This window comes from Anguilla rostrata, chromosome 8, assembly GCF_018555375.3.
Source record: "Anguilla rostrata isolate EN2019 chromosome 8, ASM1855537v3, whole genome shotgun sequence".
Classification (NCBI taxonomy): Eukaryota; Metazoa; Chordata; class Actinopteri; order Anguilliformes; family Anguillidae; genus Anguilla; species Anguilla rostrata.
Window position 1 is genome coordinate 36,407,969 of NC_057940.1, and position 19,361 is coordinate 36,427,329.

At 42.4% G+C, this 19,361-nt stretch overlaps 1 protein-coding gene across 3 annotated transcripts; it reads right to left on the reverse strand.

The window, feature by feature from the left end:
• Positions 1-2,048: 2,048 nt before the first annotated feature.
• Positions 2,049-17,284, reverse strand: LOC135261578 (epsin-1-like). 3 transcript variants are annotated; one of them, XM_064348048.1, is made up of 11 exons: positions 17,204-17,284; positions 15,995-16,117; positions 14,975-15,076; positions 14,676-14,834; positions 13,547-13,675; positions 13,096-13,216; positions 12,068-12,210; positions 9,566-9,830; positions 8,766-8,900; positions 5,778-6,035; positions 2,049-5,493 (listed from the first exon to the last, which is right to left on the reverse strand). In XM_064348048.1, the coding sequence occupies exons 3-11, from the start codon at positions 15,041-15,043 to the stop codon at positions 5,270-5,272; spliced, it is 1,503 nt and encodes a 500-aa protein (XP_064204118.1). In that variant the 5' UTR covers positions 15,044-15,076; positions 15,995-16,117; positions 17,204-17,284; the 3' UTR covers positions 2,049-5,269. The 3 variants fall into 3 exon arrangements, with proteins under 3 accessions (XP_064204118.1, XP_064204119.1, XP_064204120.1); XM_064348049.1 differs by having other exon boundaries at positions 15,995-16,130; XM_064348050.1 differs by lacking the exon at positions 17,204-17,284 and adding an exon at positions 16,806-16,880.
• Between the last annotated feature and the right edge of the window lie 2,077 nt (positions 17,285-19,361).

Below are 19,361 nucleotides of genomic sequence, written 5' to 3' on the forward strand. Positions count from 1 at the left end.
TCAGTGTCAGTATTGACATACTACTTGCAGAATGTGTGTCCGCCACTGCATCGATTTAGCTCCCTTCTCTTATCTCTATCTCTCACACTGCAAAAAGGAGAAACAGGAAGGGAAGGATGGAGGGACAGAGAGTTTTTATAACAGAAAAATCAGAGTAGAGATGTTTGAGAATGTTGCTACTATATGGCCTGGATTCAATCATTTATCCTTAACCTCGACTAACTAATGAATGCAAAAAGCACAGACGGCTTGGAAAGTTGACCAAATGACCAAAATTGTGTATGAGGAAAGAAAAACTCTTGTCAAAGTCCTTAATTCCAGATTTATAAATGAATAATGCTAAAACAGTGACAATTAACACAACAATAATAACATTATCATAACAACACACCAGCAAACTAGGCACACACATACCTGTCTGTGTGTTTCTGTTCTCTACTGCTTTGAGGTCCATTTTGGACTTGCAGTTAAACATTCTGTCTATGGGATGAGCAGTGTCTTCTGGTGGGAGAGGACACCTCATTCTCAGCCCAGGGATTTCCACTAATTAAGAATCAGCCTCCAATCATGACTGAAACAGGAGCAAAGGAGGAGGAGGAGGGGATAATACAGCACCTTCACACAGAGACAGGGGGAATGAACGAGACAGCGACCTCTAGTGGCTATTCATAAACACAGCATGGCAAGTTCAGCAATCACCCAAATGAACTCAATAAATTGCATTGATCAACGATATATACACTTGTCTTGCATTATTTTGGAAATGAAGGTTGAAGACATGATATTTTAATCCAGGCCTGTGGGCATGACTGTGCTTGTGTGGCTGGGACAAAATTGTGTTTGAATCATGAGGGCTGTCATAGATTGTATACAGGCTTCAGGGTACAGACCATTTTGTTTGAGTTGCACCACGTACAGTAGATTAAAAACTAACCAGATGGCCGAATTCTGAGTACCTTCTATCCTCCATTTTCTTGACTTAGTAACAGTTCTTTTCTTACCAACAGCAGACTGGTCAGTTGCCTGCATTTATGAACATCCACAGAAAGTTCCTTGTCCTTGATCGTGCATTTTCATAAGACTAAATTGGAATATTTCAAAGCTGAGGGAACTTTCTATATTAAGAACAGAGTTGTCAATCTGGTTAGTCTATAATGTCAAATTATGGTTGCATGCGTCTGAAACTTCTGCAGCATTTCAAAGGCAAATGATGGAAGTGACATAATGGGACTTATGTCACCGGTTGGCATACTGCTAAATGTAGTAGGACTTTCATTTGTCAAGTGTTCAAATTGGGCACAAGTGCAAATATTCTATTCCACCATCAATGGGAGTTCAGAATGGGAGCCATCCTGCCTTGGCTATTTTACTTCTTTAGAACTGGCACTAGCAAAACACACTTGATGGCAAATCACGGTTCAGGTTGTCAGTTGAGGCTTAGAATATCCATTAGGAATGCAACAGTCAGTTGGTCCAAATTCCCTGCCACTTGAACAACCTGTCATTATGAGCCTGATCTGACCTCATATCCCTTCCCAGTCATAACTGACAGTATGAATTTCAACATTAGATATGTCCACAAAGACAGAAGGTTACGCTAGGCTTTCCACGGTCTAATGAAGCTACCATAATTGGAAATCATATAGGTTTTCAGATACGATTTAGGTTTTAGAGATAATTTGAGAAGAGAAAGTCACACAGGAAGAGTAGCTACTGTTACAATACAGTAGCTAATTGGGATCTAAATAAACAAACAAACACAGGAAATGGCAGGACAAAGAATGCTATCACACACAGTGCACGCTATTACACAGTGCACCCCATTAAACACAGTGAACACTATTACACAGTGCACACTATTACACACAGTGCACCCCATTACACACTGTGCACACTATTACACAGAGTACACTATTACACACAATAAACGCTATAGCACAGTGAATACTATTACAGACAGTGCTTACTATTAGACATTGTGCATGCAGTTGCACACAGTGCACGCTAGTGCTAAGTGCCCAAGACACAAAAACACACAACTAGTGGACTCCTTTTTACTTTTCATTTTATTTCTCAAATGTGTATTTTCACAGTTAACACAGAAAGGTGATTCAACAAAATAAATAAATAGCCTCATTCTCTGTACAAAATAATTATCAAAACTATAATGGAAAAATAACAGCATGGATTTGTTCCAGTCCCCTAAAGTCTATTCTGATTGCTTTAGTTTCTTCTTGGATGTTCCTGCTTATGTCATTTTAAATAAATAAATAAATAAACAAACAGATAAACAAACAAACAAACAAACAAACAAACAAATAAATAAATAAATAAATAAATAAATAAATAAACAAACAAACAAATTCAAAGTGTGTTCCCATGGATATTTTATATCAAAAAGTAACAACCATAAATAAATATATTATGTTTTGCAATAATGTTTAAAAAAAAAAAAAAAAAACTTCCAATACATTTAACGGGGGGGGGGGATGTCCATATTCTGGTCAGTGCTCAATACCATAAAGACAATCAACCAATGCAGGAGGTGGCAGAGCACATGCACTTTGCATTCATTCAAACCTGGGTGTCATCCCTGCATAGCAACAGAACAGAGCAGCAATGCCCCACCTGGGATTTGAACCTGCATCACACACTACAAAACCACCCCCGTCAATCCCATTTTATGAATTTTGTTCAGAAGGAAGTCCAATAATTGCGAAAATTGCTTCGAGGCCCAAATTTCAGCTGGTTACCTCAGATAATCAATAGCAGAAAGGACAGGTCTAGGGCAATGCCTTCTGTATTTTATTTCTGGCGGGTGTTCCTCAACTTCCTCTATGACAGCAGGTGCTCTGCACACACACAAGCATGAACTGAAAGCCCTGCTTTGAACGTCCCCCAGTGGCTTTCCCTGGTAAAAGGCTAAAGAGATTAATGACAGTGAGTTTTCAGGGTAGCCACAACATTGGGGTTGCTGGAGAGCATGCGGCTGCCATTAGCACGTAGGTCATTAGTAGTGGCGAATCGTAAGCCACGCTCATCAGTGCAGCAGGACTAAGGGCAGAAACACTGTACAAGACACAAAGAATGAGACTGAAGAATGACAAGGAAAAAAAGGACAGATTTGAGTAAAAAAAAACAAAAACAAAACATGAATTCCAGGTCCTCCAGAGTTTTAAATCCCAGTGTCTACAGGCACTGTGGGACCCTAACATTAACCACACAACATAACGAAAGCAAATACACTTCCAACACACAGACAAAGTCACAGACGATCACCAAACGTCATTTTTAACAGAAGCTGAATCCATGCGAAAAGTTAATGATTAAACATGAAACTAATTTGTTTCCAGAAAGAAGTACAGAAAGAAGAAAATGCATGACATAAGATTAAAAGTCAGCTCATTTACATGATGACTGGACCAGATGCCGCTCGGAATCAATCATCCGATGTTGTATAATATGCATGAAACATAACCTTGACGCTTTTCCGTGACGGACCCCCTCTGCCAACTGCTGACCGTGCAACTGCCGCTGAAATTGTACATGGTCAGATACGCGGTCAGATTGCGGTCAGGCTGACTCTGACGTCCCCAGGGGGTTTTTAATGGATCTCAAACCATAGCAACCGTTAACCCGAGTTGTATGGTTATACCCATATGGGAGACGGGGATTTGAACGTGACCTTCATCGCCTTTACTCCAGCGATGACGACTCGCCCAGACCTTGTGGCTTAGCGCTATTTGGAGGCCTGTGCATCCTGAGTATCGAGTTAATGTTCAGTCATGCTTCTAAAGTTACAATGTCTACAGTCAACGTCTGATACCACAGACACTGCACAGGTTCTTCCAGGAAAACCTCTTAAAAATTGATATTATTTTACCCCTTCTACCTCAACCATTGCTTCGACACCAGACTGGGGTTTCACAGAATTGGACAGTAAACAGCTATGCTCAGTGATAACATTGGGTACGCAGAAAAACTTACAGCATTCAATGAACTCTGATTAAAGTACTTTAACTGGTACAGCACATATCGGACTGCATTACATAAACACTGTTAAAGTTAACTGAACACAAGGCGAATTCAGTCCCACCCTTTAGTACGTTTTCTGCCGAAGTCTCTCATTCAAATGAGTTATGCAGAACACTCGCTAAATTGCAGGTCTGAATTCGGCTGAACTTTCCAAACTGCTCAACTGGCTCACAAATACATGCGCTGACTTTTTACTCAGGGTTTAAGAACTTCGAGGTGCTACTTCCAGCCCATGGGGAGTGAGAGGGAAGTTTCCGGCAAAGTGACATATTTAAAACGGAATAATCAGCATTCACAAATTGCATGCCTACACAGAGAGACAAACTGAATCTACAACCCAGCTGGGTGATCTGAGCCAATTAGAGACTGATTTAGAGAGTAAACAATTCTGCTGGCCGCCTCCTGTGACTGTATCAACAGCTGAGTGTCGCCAGAGCTCCTATTATAAGCACTCAGTCAGGAAAGAGGTTTGGGACTGAACTGAAGTTTTCCCAGGAGCTTAAAGGCATTATTCAGAAATCGGACTTTTTATACAGTGTATCATACTGCTGATTTTGAGCTTACATGGGCTTCCGTGTGTGTGTTTTTTTAATGAATGCTGCTTAAATCCATCTTTCTGATCACTTTTCCTTTGTACGTGATAGCATACTTCGTTTTTGTGTGACAGCAGGATTTTAGGGAAATGTTTGTGCTTTTTGAGAAAATCTATTTTTTTTTGCGGTTCAACTTCCTAAATTCCTTCCCCCTACCAGCCCAGTAATAGCAGCATGCCATGTTCCTTACTTTTGTGTGTTTTCAGAAGGGCTAGCAGAACGCGCTAATGCTCTGTTGGCTACCCAGTATCCCACGCTGCAAAGAAACGCATTTCATGAAATGCTTTTCATTTAAATAAAGGAAAAAATTGGGTTCAATGTTGCTCAGTTACTGTTTTTTAAAAATACTGAGTTTAACGGATAAGGCTTCCAGACAAACGGTGATGATGGAGGAAGGCATGGGGAGGGAGGGGGGGGGGGTGATGGGCAGGGGTGAGGGAGTGAATTCAAATGAAAGGACCGGTGGTTACTGCTCTGTCTCGTACCACTCTGCCCGTCTCCACCCGAACGCCCCTGCCTCAAAAAAAACAGCCTGGCACAGCTCCACGACTCCTCCACCTGTGACAGGCGTATGGCCGAGGGGGAGGTCCCTCTGTGAGGAGAGCCAAAGCGGCCAGCCTGCTCCTCGCTTGAGGAGTCGTCTAAGCTCCCTTTTCAGGCGCAGTCCGGAACTTTCCAGAAGTGGAAGGGGACGCCTGGGCGACAGTGTGGAGGTGGCCTGGCCCAAAATAGGAGGCTAGTGGAGAGACTGAGGACAAGGGGGTTGAACCAAAAGGGCTGGATGTAAGGGGAGCAGCGGGGGACGCCCCTAGCCCGAAAATGGCACTGACTGAGGTAACAGCCATGGCTGGGGCAGGAGAGGAGCCTGAAAAATGAAAGAGAAAAATGAGCAGGCAAGGGGAGGGAGGGAAGGTGGGAGGGAAGGTAAGAGAATGAGAGCGGAGAGAGAATAGAGGATTAAGCACTAATAACTACGAGGCTGAGGGTAATATCGTTATAGATGGATTAAACACCAATTATCCACTACTATGGGAATTATAGTCCACGTCAAAACACTGAATCACTATCACGGTCTCGATAACGGAATTGAATTTTCTTTTTTTTTTAAAGCAAGTTTTCTCTCTCCCTCTCCCCGCTATCCTTCCTTACCCTGCGACTGCGTGAAAGGGCTGGGCTTGGTGACCATGGAGGCCATGGATGGGCCTGACTGCTTGGGTTTGGGTTTGGACGAGATCAGGGAGTCTAAATCCACCAGCGACGCGTTAGCGCCCAGGAAGGACTCGGGCGTTTTTTTGGCAGGGAGAGCAGCGCTTATGGAAGACAGGTCCAAGGACGCGGGGGCCCCTCCTCTGCCTCCACCCTCCTCTCCGCCTCCCCCTGCAGTGACATCACTCAGCTTTTGGTCTCCTGAAAAAAGAAACGGATGTGGGGTTAGTACTATATTCCCCTACTTTCCTGAGATTTGGGGGTTTTTTTTAGAAGACCATCATTTTTTGTCTTTTTCTAATTTACTGCCAGGGCCCAGTTTTGACAGTATATCACCAGCAGGTCCAGCTCACTCTCACTCTCATGCACAGAGAACAACAGGACAATATAGTGCATAGAGCAGTGGTTATATTAGTAAATGAACTAATTACAGGTTCAAATCCCAGTTGGGACACTGACATTATAGCCCCAGACAAGGTTCCTACATGTAATTAAGCATATTTAAAAAGTTAACTCAATATGGATGACAGGATCTGCTGAGCGAATAAATAATGATCAGAATAATAATAATAATAATAATAATAATAATAATACTGCCAATGAGAGTCAGTGGAATACAACCAAAGTGGACTCATGTGTAATAGAATGAATGTTGACCAAGGCAATCTCAAAATAAGTAAGAAACCAAATTTCTGCTCACTTTAGACTATAGTCACAACAAATAAAATCAGTTTATTCTCATCTGTAGTATTGACTTACAGCTGGCAGCAGCGAAATCAAATTGTCAGCCAGATCCCAGGAGGGGAGTGAAGCTTATGATCAACTTTGTTGAGCTGCTTCTCTGGCCAAAACGAGAAGGTCTCATCTACCAGAAATAGTAACTAAATTCCCAGTATAAACAAGTAACCTGAAGCCTCAACCCTGCCATTCACAACTCACTACAGGGACCTACTACACTGGACACTTTCATTTCATGTGCATTTAAAAGTCCTCTCCAAAACTGCATTCTGATTGGGTGAAAATTACTACACTGGACACTTAATTTCATGTGCATTTAAAATGGATTTACAAAACTGCATTCGGATTGGGTGAAAGTTACTATATTGGGCACTTCATTTCATGTGCATTTAAAAGTCCTCTCCAAAACTGCATTCTGATTGGGTGAAAATTACTACACTGGACACTTAATTTCATGTGCATTTAAAATGGATTTACAAAACTGCATTCGGATTGGGTGAAAGTTACTATATTGGGTACTTCATTTCATGTGCAATTAAGAAGTCCTCTCTAAAACTGCATTCTGATGGAGTGAAAATGACTACACTGGACATTTTATTTCATGTGTAGTCACAAGTGCTTTGCAATACTGTATTTTGAATGGGTGAAATTTGCTACACTGGACATTTCATTGCACGTGCATTTAAAGCGACAGTTTACCCTAAAAGGTATGTTTCAACAGCAACGTCTCTTTCCAGATATAATGCCACCTAATATAATGCAAAATATGCAAGATTAAGCTCTTTGGATATTCGGTTACTCATGAACAGCCACAGAGCTTAATTTTGCACAATTTCATCTTTCTTATACTTTCTCTACCAATGTACCCCCACACAGTCTGAACCATAGCATGTCTGTATAGAGGGTTACAGTGTGTAGACCTAAAACCTGGAAGTGAGTTCGCATTTTGGAGCCATGGGTTCCCTCAGCAGGTTTTCAATGTTTTTTCTTCTCTTAGGGTTTTCGATTTACGCAGAAACTAAGGTCTGTAGTTAGCATAACCCTAAGATAGTCTCACACTTTCTTCAACAACATAAATTGCACTCATCAATATCTCAACAGTGAATTTCAAGGCTGTTATGTGCTTTAAAAAAGTAAGTGGCTAACAAGTTGCTACACTGAAACTACAACAAACATCACATCACCACCACTCAAGTTTCATACTAGCCCGTTAGCAACTTACTTTTTTAAAGCACGTAACGGCTTCGAAATTCACGGTTGGTTTTAACGGGTGTAAATTCTGTTTTTGATTAAACCATGCAAAATTAAGCTCTGTGGATGTTTATGAATAACGGTGGCATTATATTTGGAAAGTGACATTGCTGTTGAGTTTCTCAAATGTAAATTTTGATGCAATGAGGCACAAAAAGCTTGGACCAGTTTAGGTCCGTTGCATCAGGATGTGCTGCAGTGGATATCTATAAAACTCACCAAATCTCAATAAAACCATTTGGACGGATAGACAATATTCTGGGTAAGCGTAGATGGACCTTAATTTCCTGTCTGGGTAAGTACACCCCTTTAAGAGCCCTCTCCAATACTGCATTCTAATTTGATGAACCTGTAAGGATCCTGAAGTTTTACACAACAAAATAACCACTATTTATAGTTTCATGGGTCTGTTAATGAATGAGCATTTGAATAGTATATTTAGCCTTGAGTTTCCATTGTGTACATCTACAACCGCACACATGTGCCCATGTGTAATATGAGACAAAAGCACACTTATTTAAAGCACAACCTGTCTTGCATTTGAAATTCTTGTCAGGAACATTGTGGAAATCTACACGTCACAAATGATAAAACCTGACAGATAATATTAGCAAGCACGGAACCGTCGAGACCCACAGCGCAACTCACTTCCGCAGTCACATTTTAGCCGGCACCACCTGCTCATGCGTCCCACAAAACGTCCCTCAAAGGTCGTCTGTGAGTGAGTGAGTGAGTGAGTGACCACAATTTGCCATGCATAGCCCACGGCAGCAGTTACTGCGCGCCGTGGGAAAAATGAATGTGAAAGATGGCGGTAGGGCAGTGACCGCTGCTGAATTAGAGCCACACACCAGGTGGTTGCCCTCGTGTCTGTCAGCATCTGCAGTGTAAACTGCGAGTAAAAGAGCCCTTGTGTAGCCACAAGAGGGGAAGGTGAGTTACCTGCGCCATTTGCGGGGCCTCCCCAGGGGTCAGAGGTCGTAGAGTCAGCAGCTGGGGCCCCTCCGCCCGTCCCCCAGGGATCGCCGGCCGCTGCAGTACCAGCTCCCCAGGGGTCCCCACCGGGCGGACTGACAGCTGAGTAAGAGAGACAATACACACGCTCGCCGTTAACATACTGTTTGTATGGACTGCAATACGCACAGACTGAGAAGGTGCTGGGTTTCATCTGAACTGGTCTCCACACAAATGGACACAATAAAACCACCATATTACCTGTTGTATTAACATAGACCCTCATACCCTCCCACATCTTACGATAGAGCTCCTCTGTAAAGGTGGCGTGTGAAAACTACGACTTTTTCACATGCAGAAGTGACACACAGCACGCCACAAGTTTACTGCAACAAGCTGCTTTCCTTCCCACATAGCATAAGCTTGATCAGCCATCCACCACCTTAAATGAGGTGATGAGAATTCGTACAATTTGTACAATATTCCTGGCAGAGGCAGTATCAAACCTCACTGCCTGTCTGAACATTTACACTTCGGACTGAGCAGACACTCATCCGTACACTGCTTATAATCTCTTACATACTATCCATTTATACCGCTGTGCATCTTAACTCAAGCAGTTTGGGTCAAGTTCCCTGCTCCAGGGTGCCACGGCAAAGCTCCACCTTGGATTCTAACTTACTGCCTAATATTGGGCATGCTCCTCTATATCTGAGTGTTCCCGGCCTTTGAGGACTGTCTGAGGCCTCCCGTATTCCTGTAGTCATGTGACTGATCTTCCCACTCACCCGCGGAGGAGCCCCATGGGTCGTTGCTCGCTTTGGACGAATCTCCCCACGGGTCAGAGGAGGTGTTCGCAGCGGTACCCCCGTCGCCCCAGGGGTCCGACTCCCCCGGGGGAGAAGAGGCGGATCTGCCCCAGGGGTCGGAGTTCGCGGGGGGCGAGGAGGTGGGCCCGCCCCAGGGGTCTGAGCCGGCGGGCGGGGCAGAGGAGTCGGCGGGAGCGGCCGGGGCTCCCCACAGATTGGAGGACCCCCCCTCAGTCTGCGGGGCCTTCCAGGACAGCGAGAGAGAGGGAGGGGTTAACGGTGTGTTTGTACACAAGCAGTGGAGACACACCACAGACCTTTAACACTGAATACGGTACAATGAACTTTTGTTATATTGAAACTACGACAAATGGTCACATTCCGCATACTAGCCCGTTAGCCAATTACTTTTTTAAAGCAGGTAACAGATTTCAAATTCACGATTGAGATATTAATGGCCATAATTTATGTTTTTGATAATATATTATATTGTATTGTATTTTTATTACACTGTATTTTTTTTTTTTTTTTAAAGCTCTTTGTTTGATTTTTGTTATAGCTTCTTTACATGCTCTTTGTAAATTTTGATTTGATTTGACACCTTGCACTAAGACTTAAGCTCTGGGGATGTTTATGAGTAATGGTGGCATTATATTTGGGAAGGGACGTTGCTGTTGAGTTTTTCTAATGTAAATTTCGAAGCATTGAGGCACCAAAAGCTTGGACCAGTTTAGGTCTGTTGCATCAGGGTGAGCTGCAGTGGATATCTAGAAAAATCACCAAATCTCAATTAAACCATCTGTATAGATAGATAGTACTCTGGGTAAGTTGAAATGTACCTTAATTTCCTGTCTGGGTAAACACACCCCTTTAAAAGTCCTCTCCAATACTGCATTCTAATTTGGTGAACCCGTAGGGATCCTGATGTCTTACCCAACAAAACAACCACTATTTATAGTTTTATGTAATGTATGTTAATGTATGAGACACACCACAGACCTTTGTATACATATTACACACTCCTATATACAGACCGAATACGGTACAGTGAACCGAGAGCATCACAGGCTCGGGCAAGAGGGGAGTGGGTGGGGGGGCACACACTGACGGATCAGGTGACCTGAGTGACAGGTGATGAGAACAGAAAGCTCTGGTGCCTTTTTAGGCTTCTCCCTCTGCCTCTCCTAAACTGCAACCGCTCCAAAGCAGTCTTAATGTCGCGACCCACGCGCCGGCATGCCGGCAGTCAATCACATGTGCTTTTTTTTGCAGGTGTCTCTATTTGAATTCTCACACACCATTAGTGTGACTGACTGGTAAACCAAATTATTGCCTCACCAATGCTAACTCCATCCTGAAAGGAAAACTAAGGATTCTAGGCTGTAAAAAGGGTTTAGTCAGTTCAAGACATGGACATGTTTTTTTTCCACTTTGTTGGCAGGAGGGTGTGAATTTCCCCTGCTTTCCACACAATGGAAAATTAGAGGGATAAACCCCAATGTGGTAGGTCCTTATGGTTTTACTAGACCGGAGCCGACCGCATCACCGTCGGAGTTGGATCCATATCCGAAGTCAAACTCCAGTAGTCATAGTTGATGTCATAGTTGGAAAAGGAAAAAAAACAGAACACAGACTGCTCTGTGTGGCTGACACTTCGGTGTGGTTTCGCTGTAAAATGGCACGCGAACATTGTTATAAAGACGCAACAGTGAATAGACGTAAATTACACATTTACTGCTTTGTGAGTGCTCAGCAGGGGAAGGGAAGAGTTCTACACAAAGCAGACAAACAATGAGCTGCTCCATTGCACCAATATGCAAGTAACCCAAAGCTACCCCCGCGTGCCATAGTCTTAACTACAAACATCCAAGCTAGACTAAATAAAAGATGCAAAAAAAAAACAAAAAAAAAAAAACAAAGCAATAAAATCAACAACATGTTTGCGAGCGTGCGTGCTTAGGCTATAGCATTTCACCGTGCTTCTAACAAAACAGGCTCAATAGCAGACTGAAGGCTGCAGCTATATATAAAGAAAGTTGCAGCTTGCTAATGTTACACAGCCACTGAGCTAACTGAAGGATATCCTCGCGTGTCGCAACCTAACTTTGCTGCAATAGAGGAAAGCAAATAAACACACAAGACGGCTAATAAATACCTAACCTAGTATCGGAATGCAAAGTGACTGCTAGCACTCCTACGAGCTCAGTATGAGACACAGGTGTCTGGCAAGAACCGGCAAGTCGCACGTTTGAAACGCGAGAAAGCGGTATTTATAGAGGGGACTCAGGGGACGGAGCTTGGTAGTGTCTAACATATCGTGTAGCAGTTTTATGATTACGTCTACAGCCTGCAAAAAAAAAAAAGTAACACGGTTCTCCTGCAACAGATATTGGTCCGTATTAGTCGAACGGCAGTCGTGTCCGGAAAAGCCACACCAGACAGTCAAAGAATCAGACCGTGCGGCTCACCGCTAGCTTTTACCTGGTCAGCTTCCTCCTTGCTCTTGGTCTCGTCCCCAGCCGCCTGTGACTCAGGCGCTTTGATCAGGGATGCAACTCCGCCCAGCTGGAGACCGCCCGGCCGGTTAGCCAAGCTCAGGGCTGGGGCCGGAGACGTGGAGGAGGCTAGGGGACGAATAAGGGAGCGGGGGAGGAAGGGAAGAATAACAGACAAACGTGTCTGGATACTGACAAACAATGTGTTTGTTTACAAGAGCCCTTCTCTTAGACTGTCCACTGTTGCCTTTCATTTTTCAACCACAATAAAATAGGAACAGCAGTTTCACTTCAACCTCTAGTTTAGCCACCCGCGTCTTCATATAGATACATTTCCCCCATTTTAATCCACACTCTTCTCTGCCCTTATGTCTGTTGGGGACATAGAAAAGAACTCAACGTTAGAAGTACTGTACCTCCTTACTCTCCCGTAATACTATTTTCTCATGCATCAAAATCAGTTTTTCCCTATACCTCCTCAACACAACTCAGTACATGTATGAAATACCAGAACTGAACAGCCACGTTTCATATACATTTTTATCTGTTTATGCTGCGATGTTCATGCGCTTCAAAGATCCAGTCAAATTCACATAGCTGAAGCCTTCTGGCAGGACTGAGAGGTTTATATTTACTCGAGGGAAGGATGAGGTACTCAAACGTTTGCGCGCAAGTCCGCTACTTGATTAGCTCATCAGAGTCGTGTCGCATATACACTTCTGGAAGTGCGCACCACACCGCCTGGCACCAGCTCCTCAAAATGTTGCAGGGTCTTAAGCTGGTTTAAAAAACAGGATCATTTATACATGAATGTATCCTGTTTAATCTTGCACCCCGCATAGCTACGTGCAGACTCGAATGTTGCAAGGGCTCCAGATCGCTCACACACACACACACACACAAGAAAACCCAGATTTTTTTCAGCACCTCTATAATTAGCCGTGCGGTTCATGAGAGCCTTCACTTTATCTCAGTGAATGAAGGCTGAGGAGGGGAAGGGGAACGCTCGCTCACCACTGGTGGTCTGTGCCATCTTCTCTTTGGTCTTCAGTGCCTGGGCTCTCTCTTCCTTTAGCTTCTCTTCATCTTTCAGCAGAGTGACTAGCTGCTTCGCCTTCTCCCTCACGTTCACACCCTGTTCAAAACAACGCTTAGTACTATGGAGCCATTTCTGCTGAATACTGCATACAGTATCTTGTCCCTGGTATTTATGGTAATTTATTTGGAGAGAGTGTGTGTGTGTGTGTGTGTGTGTGTGTGTGCGTGTGCGTGCGTGCATATACGTGTGTATGCACGCTCATGCTTGGGCATTTGTGTTTATATGCGTGTATATGCACATGCCAGCACATGCCTGCATGTGCATATGATGAGGTGAGGCACTGGGTACATACACATTAATGCTTGACAGCATGGCAGCAAGCTTGTGCACGTGTGCATATGTGTGACTGTGCACACGCTGCAGTACCTGGTCTTTGCCATCCCTGTCGATGAACTGGAATTCCCTCAGAGTCTGCAGAACGTAGATGTTCTCGTTGCACTGCTGGGCCACACGGTCAGAGCCCGTCTTTAGCAGGTAATCCAGCAGAGTCATGGCCTGGGGAACAACTCATATCATTAACACTGAGCCAATGGTGGCCACAGTACATTCAGGCACCAATTACAGTTTCATACAAACACTAAAATAAGGTATATTTCTTGGAAAATGAAAAAAAGTGACAATCTAATAATAGTGACCAATTCAACGATAGTTATCAGGGGAGGATATGAGAATAGAGACCAGAAGGTGGTGCTAGAAAACTATTTGCCAAAGTTTTAAAATCAAGACTTCCAGGGATGACAACACTACTCTATAAATGCTACGCCAAAAAAATTTACATTCACAAAAAAATGCTATTTCATGTGACAGCCATTTTATCTGTAAATTTCATTTTCTATGCATCTATGAATGAATGAATGAATCATTACATTTATATAGCACTTTTCTGAACACTCAAAGTCTATGAAACCTGAATGTATGAGACAACTGAGATGCTTTACATAGTGACAGTTTTTTAAACGAGTAAGATTTTCACATTTTTAAAATATTTTTAAATAAACATGAAATTTCTAGATGCGCATTTATATGCATTAGATTATCCTTTTTTATTGTCTTTCCCTTCTTTGACTTTCTTGCCCTCCCTCCCTCAAATTTGTTTAATAGTGTTGTGGTGCTGTCTGTCTAGCCCACGCATAGTTGACTAAAACCATCATCTGAAGAGATACAGGAACATAATACGCCTTTCTCATTTCTTCGGTTTTCTTTTCAATAGCACTGCAACAATGGGAAAATACAGAACTGCCATCAGTGCTGTTTTAAATGTGCCCAAAATCAGCCTTTCTCTGTAGTAGCGAAGGAGCAGGTCATGTGTTACAACACACTCGTGAGCGCATGCAACCCTCCCGTTTGCTTACCATGTTAATTACACCTTTCTGTTACTCTGGCTCAAAGCATTTGTCGCATGTCAAAACTGTAAAATGTATTTGAAAGATTTGAAAAAGTAGGCCACAGTCTCAGTCTCTTATGTTATAGCCTCCATGCTCTGCTTCTGACTCACCTTATAGACATGCCTCCAGTTCTTCCCACTGTCGTTGAGGCGTTTCCACACCATGGTCATGATTTCAGAGCAGGCCACAACATTGTAGGTCAGGTCGGAAATTTCAGCCATCAGAGAGCTGGATGGGCCCCAGGGGTCATTGGAGGTCGCTTCCCTTACCTGACAGAGAGATATAATTTTTGGGGCGGGAGGGATAGTGGACTACATTGATTTCGCAAAACAATGAAAGAAGAATGCAGAGGAGGAAAAAGAGAAACAGGTGTAAAACACAGGTGAGAAAAGGGACAGTAAGGTCTCACCTTGATCTCTGCCTCAGAGAAGTTCTGAACAATGTTCTTCAGCTGCCGGCGTAGCATTGAGGTCGACATGGTGACCGGGTGAACGTGTAGCACTAATGAGGTCTGCCCAAAAGAGAAGACAGTGGAAGAGCTTTAATGCCACCAGAGACACATTCCAGTCAAAAACTTGATTTTTTAATGATCAACATTATTGGTTTGCAAACTGTATAATCTAAGGACAACTGTCGTTTCTTTAACTGTTAACTGTTTACAGCACACTTAAAAAACAATAATAAAAAATTTATATTCCAACTTCACTTTAATTTCCAACTTTCTAAATAGTCTTCTTTGCAAAAAACCCATCCATACATTAGAAAGAAAGGCCTTTTGGTTATATGGTTTGGTTGCACACAAATCATATATAGGTTATCCATAAAAGCAATTCAAGTCACGTGCTTTCAATACTCAGGTCAGCTTGATGGTCATATTAACCGCCACCTAACAATATTACATATTAATAATCTTTTTGATTCAATATTAGGGACACTAGCAACACTTGAATAAAAACAATAAAGGTACTGAGGTACTTCAAATTGTTCTCAATACTATTGGAATAGCAAGGAATTGTTCATAGCAAGCAATGACACGGGTTATATTCAGGAAGTAAAACCAAAATTTTGAACAACGCATTATATGTATTATTTTTTCCATTTCCAAATAGCAAAACGCCCAATTCCAGCTGTCGTCTTGTCCAACGTTAAACAAACGAGCTGAAAGCAAATACATAAAATAAAATATGGGACATCAGGACAAAAAAAGTGAGAATGAGACAGCAGTTATTGATTCAGGATGTACGGAAAGGAACTGGAAATGAAATTCTCCACTGCAATTTGAGAGATGCAAAGTTATATGTGAATTGATTATTTGCCCTGTCCTGAACAGGGCAAGATTATGGATGGGAAAGGCATCCCGAGCAAAGTAAAACGGAGCAAACCTAGCAGCTCATTTAAGTCGCCTTGTTTTCTCTCCCCTCGGCCTCACCTGTTCAAGCTGGAATGTGGGGATGGTGGGAATGGCTTTCCTGGGCACCGCTCATTCACTGAGTGCTCTGGCTCATGCTCTGCGCCCCTCTCCAGGATGACATTGGGCCCAAGCCCCAAAAATCTGGGAAAGGAAACTGCACAAATTACAACAATAATAAAAACACAAAAGAACAACGCATTTAAAGAAAGATTTCATATGAGAAAACAATCCCTAGTAAAATGGTCGAAGGTGCAAATCACAAATAAATAAACGAAGGATAGGTCCAGCTCAACGCTTCACAGGGTAGCAATATTTGACTTTCTTAATTGAAACAAATAAATTAATAAATGCCTCAGTGAAATGTTCATTCAAAAAGATACAGTGCATACACAACTACATAATGAAGACAGCAGTAATCCAAAGCGTTCAGTTCACCATAGCTGCTAGGCTAGCTACTTTTTTAGCTTCAGTCAGCAATACAGCTTGGAAACTGCTTTTCCTAGGCGGGTATAATAACGCAAGCTATTGCAATCTTTCAGACATAAACGATTAAGTGGCGATGCAACCTCCACAATTAAGCATGGCTAACGTTATTGGAGTATTGAGACGCAAAATAACGCATGCAGCTATGCCAATGTTAGCAAATTAGCCGAATAAACATGCATCCAAAAGACCAGGTTTCGCGCACTGTCGACTTGTCTACCAGCAATCTAACCATGGCTAGCGAGCTATCTACCGACCACTTTCATTTCGTTAGTCAGCAAGCTAACAATAAACGTAAAAGAAGATTTAGCCAACTGTCTAGTTATCTACCCAGCCAGCTACTTACTGGTACCGTTCATTCACACCCCTTTCCTCCTCCTCTGCAAACCTTGACTGGGTGCAAATAAAATTCTGGGTGAGGATTTTGGACTACGGAAAGAATTCAGGCAAATAAACTATACGTGATATTATGTGATATTGAGCCAAATTTGGTAGGCGAATAGCAAGTTAGCTAGTCTCCACACAAGATAAACCAAGTCTGTGACAGCAGCTAGTTGCTAGCTAACTTCAGCCAAGTAGCTGAAAAATGCAGGGTCTGTTTAAGCAGAAAATGCGTTCAACTACATCTACCATATGGCATAAAAAATGTGACAGTTTCTTGAAATCTGACGTCTTACATTTTCTCGAAAACGGCTAAACAATAATTGCTGTAATCGTTCGACAGTTATTTTCTTTGGTACTAACCCCGCAGTAGAAGATGCTCCCTGGAATGAAGCTTACTACAGAGATCAGATCCAGAGATGGCGGAACTTCCGCTTCCCTTCATTACGCCCCTTGCACTGTAGGTGGTGAATATTCAGGAGCTTGGTGCATTTCATAGACATGTATATTTATGAAAAAGGTAATTCCACGCACACACACACACTACAAACTGAAGTATGTAGCTAACTAAATTTAGTTAGCTCATATTTTTTCCAGAGAAAGAAGGAATGTATTCAGCAAATTCATACACCATTTCTAAAATATGGAAAATATAAATATTGTGCAAAAGCATCTTTGTAGGCTCACAATTTTTTTCCACAGCAGTTTTCTCATCATTTAAATCATCACAGAATGGTGTTAGTACAGTCTTATGTGCGTATCACTATACCTTAAAGTTATCTACATTGATAAGCCAGTTAACTTAATGATTGACAGCAATGTTCTTATGTCAGGTGTTACATTTGGTGTGTTTATTAAAATAGTTATTATGTGCCAGTAGCTTGACTTTATGGTGTTGTACTATAAATAACATTTTTTGCAGGGCTGCTAGGTGGCTGATCCTGCTAATACAGTGGATTTCTGTTTGTGATGCATCGCATGGTTAAACCAAATCCTGATTTTGCCAGGGCCAACTGTGGCCAGCATTCCTGCTGGGCAGTATATAACTGAAAATAGTGTCACCCTAAGGAGGGATTACATTCGTTGAGATATCCATCTGGCCAGCTGGGTCCCTGCCAGCTGCCTGCACCAATTGTGCATGAAATGTTCTCCTTCAAACACAATGACTCTGCACCTAGTATTATCCAAATATTTATGCATTCTAAATTACAGTCGTAATGTGTTCGACTGAGTGGAACCCGAAATCCCCAAAGTATTCCCATTAAAATGGGAGTTTTAGTGGCTGCTGCTCTGCCAGAAGATTTTTCAAGTCAATCTAGTCTCGCTGCAGCCAATAAGCATAAATGTTACCCTTTGAAAGGTCACCAATGCTGGGCTCTTCGCTGCCCTCAGTGATTTATCTCCACCCTATTTCCATTGACTCCAGGCCCTGCAGCTGAGAAAGGGGGGTACCCCACGGCTACCCCGCTAACAAGCGACCCCTTTAGTGAGTCCATGCTGTGTGAGCTCCCTGAAGGTAATATTATCACCTAGAGTTTTTTTTATTAGCTTTGGAACTCACTATGGATACAATACCAAGTTACCTCCCCGTACAAAACTGCACAACATCTTCAACAATATATGCAGTTGGAATCTCAAATGCAACCAGTTTTTTAAAGTGGAAAACTGCTTTATTTATTTATTTGTTTATTTTGAGGGGATTAGAGGACACCAAGACAGCATTAATGTTTTTTTTTTCAGTCACATTGATGATTTGTTGAGATTATTTATCAACTAGATCAATGTTGCCAAGCATGCCTTGGGAATTTTATTGCTTTTTAATTTATGGTAAATACAGTAATTTTAATATGTGTTTATGAAAACCTTTTCCTGCCTCTCGCCCAATGCATGCTAGGATAGTCTCCAGCACCCCCCGTGACCCTGCCCAGTATAAGTGGGTATAGGTAATGGATGGATGAAAACTTTGGTTTTGGATTTGCATTTAATTGCCAAAACAGTGGGTGAGGTAGTCTCACTTGTATTTTACACACAAATGTGGCACATACTGGTTTACCAGTGGCTTTTTTGGCTTTAGAAAAATCAATGATTCTGGCACAACAACAATTGTTGCCTGAAGAAATAATCACACATTGCCATTGGTGTGTCAGATCGGCATCTGATCTGCTATAATTCTGAAGATTTAAGGCTCTGTGTGGCTGTGTATTGTAATGGAAAAATTTGGATAATAAAAAAGAAAAGGAATGAGAAAATAATTGAAGTTTTCTTTTTATCTTTTCCAGCATCCCTTTCTCTTTCCTCTTTCTGTTTAGCTAGAACTTGCTGTCCATATTAGTGATAATAATAGCTGCAAGTGTCATTGTAGCACGTAGTAACCATTTCAGGAACGGCAATTACAGGGAAATAAATCTAGAAAAACAAGGGGAGGGACTGTTGAGGGTCATAGAGAAGTTATTGGTGGAAGGGGGTGTAACTGGCACGGAAGAGGACTCGGTTGGCAAAAAAAAGCAAGAGGAGATTGCCA